At 42.1% G+C, this 11,524-nt stretch overlaps 1 protein-coding gene across 2 annotated transcripts; it reads right to left on the bottom strand.

Annotated features, from left to right (window-relative positions):
- Positions 1 to 1,173: 1,173 nt before the first annotated feature.
- Positions 1,174 to 11,524, bottom strand: LOC146674217 (N-acylneuraminate cytidylyltransferase-like). Of its 2 annotated transcripts, XM_085395110.1 has the most exons (9): positions 11,186 to 11,524; positions 10,349 to 10,491; positions 10,051 to 10,206; positions 8,408 to 8,541; positions 8,209 to 8,303; positions 7,996 to 8,131; positions 7,731 to 7,896; positions 7,457 to 7,651; positions 1,174 to 1,439 (listed from the first exon to the last, which is right to left on the bottom strand). In XM_085395110.1, exons 1-8 carry the CDS (start codon positions 11,425 to 11,427, stop codon positions 7,470 to 7,472), a joined length of 1,254 nt encoding a protein of 417 aa, XP_085251236.1. In that variant the 5' UTR covers positions 11,428 to 11,524; the 3' UTR covers positions 1,174 to 1,439; positions 7,457 to 7,469. The 2 variants fall into 2 exon arrangements, with proteins under 2 accessions (XP_085251236.1, XP_085251229.1); XM_085395103.1 differs by lacking the exon at positions 1,174 to 1,439 and having other exon boundaries at positions 6,211 to 7,651; positions 11,186 to 11,523.

The raw sequence follows: 11,524 nt of genomic DNA, 5'->3' as shown, positions 1-11,524 counted from the left end.
AAACTGTAAGGGAGAGGAATTTACTTTAATCCTCATATTTTTGCAGTCTCCGTGACTCAGTAAAAGAAATCTTGTGTTGTGATATTTCTATTGGGAAGTAAAAGGTCAACAAGGTTGTCAGGCCATAAATCTTTAGATTATTAACTGATTATTAATTCATTTACTATATATCCATCAGTAAAGACTTGTAGTTCTTTGTATATCTGTAGTGTTTGTGTCATTTGTGTCTTTTAAATGCTTTCAAATTCCCTTTTTGTTCATTTCCTTTCTGCAGTGTGATGCATTGAATCAGAATCACTATGGCGTATTTATTCAAACCTTTGCATTGATAAGCTTTTCCTCTGTTGTTCTTCTTTTTATTTCTGCCTCATAGAAAGAAAAAAACAAACTGCTTCAGCAATAAATTGTTCATTTTGAATATAATATAAATGTGCATGAAGGATTACTGAAGTCAGTCCAATTCAAACACTTCACACTGTTGAGGAAATTTTGACAAAAGAGACCAAAGACCAAAATACGGACTAAAGTGTACACTAGTGGTTACTCTATTAGACTCTCTGTCAACAAAGTCAACCAATCACATGAGCATCAGAACCGGGAAGAAAACAGGCTGGGATTTTCTTACATAACTATCTCTAGGGTTTACAGCAAAAGTATCTGAATCTGAAAAAGAAAACGTGAGCATGCAGTATGCAGTGAGCATCTCTGAATGCTCTTCTGCACGGATTAGGAGGCAATAAATCAGCAGCAACTGTGACGCTGTTGTGTTAATATGGACCAAAATCTCTGAGAAGATTTTCCTCTGAGATGTTGTTAAAGCAATGCCATGAAAAAATTAGGTCAGTTCTGAAAGCCAAAATGGTCCAACCAAGTACTAGCAAGGTGTACCTAATGAAGTGGCCAGGAAGTGTATACTACAGTGTCCCAGTCTAAATCTTTAGGACTGCTCCAATAATAATCACAGTATTTCACTGGTACGCTGATAGACTCTGATAAACTAGAACATAACCAATTTCCTTCTTCTTCTCCTGTTGGAGCTGTTAGAGTAGATTTCACTGTTACATCACTGTTATATTAAAAACAACATTTCTCTGCATAATTAGCAACTACTGTCCTACATAATATAGGATCAAGTAGTTTTCTGCTAATAACACAAGACAGTCTGAAAATCTCAACAGTCATCACAACACTGTTTATTTTAATTACAAAAGGAAGGCTGTATAAACAATAACCTGGAAGAAACTATATTATTTGTGGACAGGTTGTTTCTAGATTATATGACTAACCACATACAAAAGGATAGTAGCCTTTATTACTGCAGCAGCACATGACTAAACATAATGACTTATATGTGCAAGGAAAAAGGGAAGGTCCAGAAATTCAGTCATTATCCAGGAAAACAGCAGATTTGCTCGTCGGTCCAAAAGCAAAAGGTGGCGCTGTTGAGCAAAAAAAAGTGAATGCAGAGAAAAGTTGCTCAGTTGTGAATCACCAGAACTCATCAACATGACTTTCTTATTTCTGTGAATTTGTTGTGGGTGTTACTCCACAGCTAACCCAGATCAACAGATCCTCCGTCCACACAGTGTTTTCACTTCCTGCCTGAGCTAAAGTCTACACTATTTTATCCTTTGACTGTTTCTAATTAATCTACATAACTACACTGTGACAGGTCAGATGACGATGTACGAAAATTAACATTTGTGATAATTCAACATTTTAGAGACTGTTCAGGAGTCAACATTACAGAATGGTTTTGTTTGTGAGTCTTTCACACCAGACCATTTATTTATATTAATTATATTACAAAAGTTGATTTTATAATTAATAATCAGCATTTACATCAACTTGTATGCTTTTCCACATGAAAGACTAAGTTCAGCGCGGTTTCCCTGAAATTACAGCAGGCCGTTCTCACTCCCGAGACTTAACATCCCGACGATTTGGAGAACGATTCGCTGTGTTTACAGAAAGTCAGTAAAGGTCAACACTGCCACCTGCTGGCTAACCTGCAAATTATCGCATACATCTGTACATAAAATGTAAAAGCACAGCTTTAAAGTCCATCACTGGTCATTTTGGAAATTGAATCAACAAACTTCTTTATTTTTTTGACTGCACTTTCAACTGGTGTCAATATCCTACCATATCTATCTATCTATCTATCTATCTATCTATCTATCTATCGATCGATCGATCGATCGATCGATCGATAGATCGATCGATAGATAGATCGATCGATAGATAGATAGATTATATACACACACACTTATAATTCAAATTAGTTTTTACTGTGCTGTTTAAAACCTAAATCTAATGATGGAACTATGTCAACTATATCCCCGTCAACATCAGCAAGTTTATTTATTTGATGATTTAAAAAGAATCACAAAATGATCAGTTCAATAAAATTAAAATCAGAAATGATTCATGAGATTTTCCAACAAAGCAGACGCCTCCGAGAAATGAAACTGCAAACAGAAAAAATACATTTTTAACAAAATCATGAGCAGTTTAGCCAAGCATAAAGCCTCAATGTGGGTGGAAGCGGCAAAATCCCGCATGAAGTCTAAACTTTACCAAGTAAAAACAAAAATATAAAAAACAACAAAAAAACCTTTGGTTATATATGAAGGTCTTTCCAGCACACACCATGTCATTTCTGGTCTTTGGGTTAGGCTAAAGTGTAACGGGCTAGTAGATGTAGCTAGCAGCAATCTTCTCAGCAGGAAAAGCAGCATATTAAAGAACTTTGAGAACTCCAGCCTTACTTTATCAAATTCAATCTTAAACACAGAAATGTTCTAGAGGAACTCAGGTCTGCAACAAAAGCTGCCTGAGCCTGTCCTGCCAATCATGGAGATGCACAGGGTCTACAATTGATTGCAAAGGGGACCACAGCAGTTAGCACTACAGCCTCACAACCAAAAGATCCAGTGTTCAAATTCACTCTAGGATCTTTCCTTGGGGAGTCTGCATGTTCACATATCTGTGTTCTCTCTCTGGGTACTCCTGAATACATGCATGGCTTTATGAAAGCTGGTGATTCTAAACTGACTGTTGGTATGAACGTCTGTCTCTCTGATGACTTGGATAATTAGGAGAAAATGGACTGAATAACTCTGAGCCCTGCAAACCCCATTTGAGAACCAGTGCTATAAGGGGATATGAGCAGCATGATAACTGTGAAATGTTTTTCTCTTCCCACACTGACCTTTTTATTGTTTGCTTCTTGCATGTCTTCTGTCAAGGATTCAGAGGACCTATCTGTCAGTTCAATGCTTCGCTACAGCTCCTTATTGTTGCAAGTGCGTGGACAATAAGATTATGCGCACACAGCGACAGTCACCTTAAAAGTGCATGAAACAAGGTGCTGCAGTAATAAGGAGAGGTAGTAAGACACTGTAGTTAATGCTGGATGGACCTGGCCCATCCAGGTCATCATAGTTCTTCAGAACTCTAGAAAGCTCTCAGATGAGAGGTGAAACGTCTTCAACAAACTTAAGTACAGAAACTTTTCTTTCCAAGCTCCTTAGATTTAATTATGTTTGATAGAAAATGTTGTCCAGCATAATATAGTGTAGCTTACATAGCTCCTGAGGTTATTGAGGGACTACAGATATGTTCTTGTCCGTCTTGGAACTAGACGTCAGCACACAGTCAAAGAAACCTTTCAAGACTGAGTGTTGAATACCTTACTATGTGACATTTGACTAATTTTACTTCCAGAAACTCATACATCATCATACATCAGTTTCTGTGAAGACGTGTGCGTGCCAACAAAGACCTTTTGCACATACAACAACAATAAACCATGGTTCACTCCTAAACTCCAACATCTTTGTAAGGCCAAGGAGGACGCCTACAGAAGTGGTGACAGGGCCCTGTACAAGCAAGCCAGGAACACACTGACCAAGGAGATCAAAGCAGCTAAAAGCATCTACTCCCAGAAGCTGGAAGAACGGCTCTCAGCCAACGACCCAGTGTCAGTGTGGAGGGGCCTGCAGGAAATCACCAGCTACAGACGCCCCCCACCCACTATTGAAGCAAACAAAGACCTGGCCAACGAGTTAAACACTTTCTACTGCAGGTTTGAGACGGACAGACTCCCACGCCCCACCCTCCCCTCCTCAGGGACATTGCTTCAGACATTGACCCCCAACACACCTTCCACCTCTCCCCCCTTCACCCTTCCCCTCCCCAATCCAGTCTCAACGACCACCCCCACCCTCCCCAATCCAGACCAAACGATCACCCCCACCCTCCCCAATCCAGACTCAACGACCACCACCACCCTCTCCAATCCAGACTCAACGACCTCCACCACACCTCTCACCCCCCTTTCCTCCTCCCTGAAACTCAGAATACACACCGAGGATGTGAGCCGACTATTCCAGAAACAGAAGCCCAGGAAAGCCCCCGGACCAGACGGCATCTCACCCTCCTGCCTAACCTGTGCTGAACAGCTGGCTCCCATCTTTACCCGCATCTTCAACAGATCCCTGGAGCTGTGTGAAGTTCCCTCCTGCTTCAAACGCTCCACCATCATCCCTGTTCCCAAAAAAACCCACCATCACAGGACTGAATGACTACAGACCTGTTGCCTTGACGTCTGTGGTCATGAAATCCTTCGAACGACTGGTGTTAGCCCATCTGAAAGACATTACAGGCCACCAGCTGGACCCTCTGCAGTTTGCCTACCGGGCAAACAGGTCAGTGGATGATGCAGTGAACATGGGGCTGCATTACATCCTGCAACACCTTGACCGCCCGGGAACGTATGCCAGGGTCCTGTTTGTGGACTTTAGTTCGACTTTTAACACCACTGTGCCTGAACTTCTCTCCTCCAAACTCTCCCAGCTCAGCGTGTCACCAGCTACCTGTCAGTGGATCACCAGCTTCCTGACAGACAGGAAGCAGCAAGTGAGGCTGGGGGAGATCACCTCTGAAACTCGGTCCCTCAGTATTGGTGCCCCTCAAGGATGTGTCCTCTCACCACTGTTCTCCCTCTACACTAACGACTGCACCTCCAAGAACTTGGCTGTTAAACTCCTAAAGTTTGCAGATGACACCACTGTCATTGGCCTCATTCAAGATGGTGATGAGTCTGCATACCGGCAGGAAGTTGAGCGGCTGGTACTCTGGTGCAGTCAGCACAATCTGGAGCTGAACACTCTTAAGACTGTAGAGATGACAGTGGACTTCAGGAGACATCCCTCAACTCTGCTCCCCCTCACCATATCAGACAGCCCTGTGTCGACTGTGAAGATCTTCAAGTTCCTGGGTACAACCATCTCCCAGGACCTGAAGTGGGAGACCAACATCAACTCCATCCTCAAAAAGACCCAGCAGAGGATGTACTTCCTGAGACAACTGGGGAAGTACAGTCTTCCACAGGAGCTGCTGATCCAGTTCTATACTGCGGTCATTGAGTCTGTCCTGTGCTCCTCCATCACAGTCTGGTATGGTGCAGCCACTAAACAGGACAGGAGCAGACTGCAGTGGACTGTACGGGCAGCAGAAAGGATCATCGGCGCCCCCCTGCCCTCCATCCAGGATCTGTACCTCTCAAGAACCAGGAAACGGGCAGGGAAAATCATCACAGACCCCTCACACCCTGCACACAGACTTTTTGATCTGCTGCCCTCTGGCAGACGGTACAGAAGCCTGCAGACCAGGACCACCCGACACAGGAACAGTTTCTTTCCCCTCGCCATCTCCCTTCTTAACAGTTGACCTGTCACACTGCTCCCACTGCCAGACTGCAGCTGCACCTTATGTACATTTTGTAGTATTCATTCCACTTCTGTATTTTATGTATATAAGTTTAGATTTGTTATTTATAGTTGGTTTACACAGCTTTGTGTATGTATGTGTAATGTGTGTATATAGACACGTGTGTGTGTGTGTGTGAGATTTATATTGCTGTGCTTGAGAGCCACCATCTACCGGAACCAAATTCCCTGTATGTGTCTGCACATATACTTGGCCAATAAACACGATTCTGATTTTAGCACCTCACCTTCTTTTCTACATCATGTGGTACCATGGTGATGTTCTCTGATAAGATGTGAATGTGTTTCGTAGTACAGAAACTCAGAATAAAACCCAGATTCAGCTCCATAGTCTAGGCCTCTGGTGTCCTTGCAGTAAAATGAGTGATCCTTCCTGTTTATACTTCACTTTATGTGATCATATGCAAACACAGCCTTTCTTAACATTTGATTTAATTTTTAAAATTCAAAACACTGCTGACATTCCTCTTGCTCGACACAGGTAAAGTTTCTTGCTTAGAGATGGTAATAAAAAATTACATATCAGGATGTAATAAACTTTTCTGGCCCTTACCAGATCTTAAAATTAGGTAAATGCAACATCAGATGAACAAAAACACGACATATTACAACATGACATTGTTTGTTTAATAAAACTAAACCAAAATGCAAAAACAATGTGTAAAAAAAACCCCAAATGTTCTACAAGCTATGAATCAGTAGCTTGTAGAACCACCTTCAGCAGGAATGACTACGTATGCACTTTAGCAGCCTCAGATCACTGTAGAGGAATTTTAGCTCACTGTTCTTTACACAGTTAAAGGGTTCAGAGCTGGACTTTAACTCTCTGCAACACAAGACCCAGTTTCAGTAAAGACAGACAGATGGCCTCACATTTGAATAGTTTGGTACACAGAGGTGGTCATGGTCGACTCAGTGACCACACCACCGTGTCTGACAGCTGATTCGTGTTTCTGCTGATGCTGTGCTCGTTTTCTCCAAACATGGTGCTGTGCATTATAGCTAAACATCTCCACCTTGGCCGGGTCAGAAGTCTTGTTCAGATACACTTTAATCAACCTAAGCCATGCTGTCACATTGTTTTTAGAAGCAGAAGAGACTTTCTGCTAGCAACCCTTCCAAACAAGCCATACTCGTCAAGTCTTTTTCTGTTTTTGTTTGTTTGTTTTTTTGCACTCTTTGAACATCGCACAGTCCGACCTTGGGATCATGAGACGTCAACTTCTGGGAAGCGTGTGGCATTGTGTTAACTCACAGGTGAGAGCTCTGGACCTTAAAAATGGTCAAACCTCTGCTTTTATAGAGGTCCACACACATGCTGATGATAAATTAATCAAATGAATTTGACTAGCAGGTGCTGCTAACCTCCTGCATTTTGGCTTAGCTTCTGTTAAATTGGGACAAAGTGTAGTAGGCCGTGTGTTTTTACACATCCAAAGTTGCCTTTCCCCATTTTTAACAACTGGTGAGGACCAGATGATTATTTTATTATGTCCTGATATAAAAAAAAAAAAAAAAAAACCCTTAGAATTGAATGAGGATCTGCTTTTTTACCATTACTACAAACCCGTCTCTTGACATTTCTAACATATACATGACTAATTTTAATTATTTTGATTTCTTCCATTTATCAAAATTAATCTGCCATTAGAAGTTCTTACAAATGCTGTGGTCCTACTGAGGTTTTGCCATTGGTTTCTGCAGGAGAATGTACTCAGCAAAATCCCACACAGCTCCCGATCCCCTAGAAAGGGGGCAGATGTACTTTGCAGCCTTTGAGGCCAACTCTGGAGCATCCCCGGGTACTGCACTCAAACCTGCCAGCTTCAGCAATTTCTCATCTGCTTGATCAAAACCTGATGGGGGAAACAGAAAAACATAGTGAGACTAAACTGAAATGATAACTCTCAAGAAATAAGAGTGCAGTTGTTTTACCCATGAATGCCACATGTTTCCAGTCCAGACTCTTGTTCTTCATGACCTCTTGCAAATCGTTCAGCGGCTTCTTTCCCACCTCCATGACCTGGCACCCTGTCCTTTTTTGAAGTTTGGCAGCCAAAGACTGGGCCACAGCATCATCACTGGAGGTCAACAGAATGACCTTGTGAAACAAGACAGAGGGCAGTTTGTGGGCAATGTTATACATAATTGGTCAGTTTACTCAATTCTGTTCAGACAGCTGATGAAAAAAAAAGCCAACCTCCACTTGTTTTTCCTGCAGCATGTGAATAGCAGATGTGTTTCTGGTATTACTAGACAGAGCGTTGATTCCTTCTGCTAAACATGCAGAAACATTGCAGAACAGCAGGCGGACTACCTTACCGGGGTACCCGTACCTGATTGAGGAAGCACAGATTAAATGAGAAAAAGGAGTCGATAGTTGATTAAAAGCAGACTGAGAGGCGCTTCTCACCTGAGAACCCTCTGTTCTGCAACAGGCCAGTCGATGTCTCCATCTATGTCCACACTGAACTCCGGCAGCATCTCATAGTAGATCGACTTACCGCCCTAGAGAGGTGAAAATGCAAGGGTGACAAAAATATGCAGTTACCTGAATGAAAGATGGTGTAGTTTCATGCACTGGTACTTGAGGCACAGTTTTGCCCCATTACCTGCAGCTGTCCCGTCTTAATGAGATCTTTTGTGGTGAAGTAAAACGAGCCATTCTCACACAGCTCTCCGGGCCAGTCCTGACGCCGCGGCCGGTTGGCTGGGTCCAGATTTATAGCCTCAGTTTTTTCATCAGCTAGGAGGAAAGACGCTCAATTACATAAATTGAAGGATTAAAAGCATATGACTGAATAGAGTTTCAAAAATCAAACATAGTGGAAACTCAGGCTATCATTGCAGCAGCCATGTAACTAAATTTGGAAAGAGGAAAAACATAAAATGAACCTAATAACAGAGTTATCGGTTGTTATCAATTTGATAGTGAGTGCTCATTTTCTGTATTTCATGTATCCAGAATTTTAAAAGCCAAGGCAAAACCTTCATCACTCAGGACTAGGATCTTCATCTCGCCGATCTTTCCATTTTTAGTTTCACCTTCAGGTAATCAATTCTTTCCTCTATTGGTGAAGTGGTACTAGCTACAACATGAGCCCAAAGCATTCCCGATCCGTACTTGTGTACATAAGTTTTCCATGAAAATGAGAACAGCACGTTGCCGCTCCTCAGTCCTCCAGTCTTCCTGAAAGCCTTTTGCAGTTACACCAGGAGTTCAGATTTCTAGTGAAGAACAACAAGCAACTCTAAAAAGATTTCTTGATCTTCCAGACATCAACTAATGCAACATTTATAGTCCTGCATTGCTATAAGTCTTTGACTAGACAGTGAGGATGACTGTGGGAATTTAGGGAGCAAAATTCTTTGTTTAATGCAAAGAGCTTTAACTAGAGGAACAGAACAAAAACAGCCAGATGGTTGTTCCTCATATTTGAGGCCAAGCCCCTCTAAGACAGTAAACCACTTTAACATGTAAAGTTGGGCCTGCTGTGACAGACAACCTACACACAATACCACCATACCAACTGATATCTAATTAATTAATTGATGTCACTCTAACATCTAAAATTCAAAGGATGTGAGTGATCAGTTTGTTCAGACAGGAGAATATTCGAGTTGCATTGGTAGGATTTGTTTCATCCCAGTTAATAAGTTACTAAGGTGGAGGTCCACTGGCACATTCAAAGTAGGTCCACACTGACAAAAAAAAGAAAAAAGATTTTGCAGAACTGACAGACTGCAACTTGTAAAGATATGCACATAGATCTATTTAGCAAAACAACAAATAAAACATCAACGAACCAAGACTGTCTAAAATTACTTCAAATAGGCTGTTGTAATGTCATTTACAGATACAATATAATGTCAATATTATTCACTCACTTATCCAAAAAATTGAATTCAGGTGTATAAAATCAAACACCTACTATTACACCTACAGGATGCTACCTGTGCAGCAAGTCCAGTTGTGAAATTTCCTTGCTATTAAATATTTCACAGTCAGCTGTTTGTGGTTTTATATCCAAGTGGAAGCAACTGAAAGACAGCAACTCGCCTACAAAGTGGTAGGCCACATAAAATCACAGAGCAGGCTCAGCTAATGGTGAGGCACACAGTGTGCAGAGGTTGCCAATCACTTCAGACCTCCAAACCTAACATGGCCTGTAGACTAGCTCAAGAACAATGCATGCTATGAACAACTGTCTGTGAACTCAGCATGCACATAACAGTCAAACATGTGTTAACTTACATAATTCATCTACCTCCTTCCACCGAAACTGGTGTCTCCTGACCACTGAAAAGACGGAGTCATAGCCGTCCTCTGTGATCTTTTTTAAGGCCTCCTTCACATCAAACGGGTGGAGGCACGGGGATGTAGCCTGGATGTTGCAAACTATATCCACCTCTGTGAAAACAAAAGCCAAAGAATTTTCAACTGTGTGGCAGAAGAATGATGCTCGTGAAACAACAGCGTAAAAACTGATTCTTTGACACTTCAGCAGTTTTGCGTGATGGGAGGGGCAGCTGTGGGTTGCAGGTGTACCTACCATTATGGTATTCGAGGAACTCTTGGATAGTTTCTAATGATGAAGTAGAGTCTCTGGAGACTTCAGGACTCCTCTGGTGCACCTGAGCACCCCATGCCTCAGCAACTTTCTTAATCTCGGCATGGTCCGTTGATACCCACACACTGTGAAAGAAAAGACGCATTGTTGTTGTTTTTATTGCATTTCAAATAGGCATGTTGCAACAACAAGAAAGTTGTAGAGAGCCCTCTGGTGAAAAAACTACACAATATAAACACTCATAGCATGGTTGAAGGGTGCTTCTCTTCTTCACGTTTCATTTTTATTTATCGGACACTATAAAGGCCCATACTGACAGATGGACAAATTGATAACAGTGGGCAAACATATCCACCAACAAATAAGTCGGCTGAGTAACCCCATCACTCAGACCGCTCACACATGGACTCTATACACACACATAGTCCTTTGCGCTACTTCTAAGCACTTTGTTCTCCAATTTCTCCCTTTCTCTTCTTTTATATATCCCTCTTGATTGTGTATATGACGAATCTGTGGATGCAACACGGAGAGTGGAATATGTAAACAAATCTAACCAGTAATAATAACCCGTAAAAAACAGTTAGCCTGGAACACCGACTCAGAGTAGATTGATGAGCCATTCGTTAATACTTAAAGAGCCACCTATAAGAAACAGGGAAATGCGCAGTAGGGTACAATGATCATCCCATGTGGATCTAATTTGAACTGGTGGTTCCACAGGGACATGGAGGAGTCTCGAGTCCAGCGGACACAGAGATATGAGCTCCTTGCAGCTCTAATTTAGTTTGAAATCACCGTCACACATTTGCAACGTACCTATCAAACACTTCGGAGTCCACAGCAGCCCTCAGCACCCATCCCATGAGGGGGACACCGGCTAAGGGCTTGATGTTTTTAAGCGGAATGCCTTTGCTTCCCCCCCGTGCCAAAATGAGAGCAGCTACATGTCTCTTCTGGTTCTTGTTGGAAGAAGCAGCTACTTGTCTCTTCTTCTGTTTCATGTCGGAAGAAGCAGCTCCGTCCGCATCGTTGTCATCGTGTCTTCGCTTAGCGGACATTAAAGCGGTTCTTGTGGTTAAAAACAGACTTTTGGGGGAAAAGGGAGGAAATGAAGCTGCTGGAAACAAATTCTTCTTCTTCTTCTTCTTTATAGGG

The sequence above is a fragment of the Rhamphochromis longiceps genome, linkage group LG3 (assembly GCF_057381845.1).
Source record: "Rhamphochromis longiceps isolate RC_006_pf linkage group LG3, R_longiceps_female_GT1.1, whole genome shotgun sequence".
Taxonomy (NCBI): domain Eukaryota; kingdom Metazoa; phylum Chordata; class Actinopteri; order Cichliformes; family Cichlidae; genus Rhamphochromis; species Rhamphochromis longiceps.
This window is presented reverse-complemented; position numbering and strand designations above follow the sequence as displayed.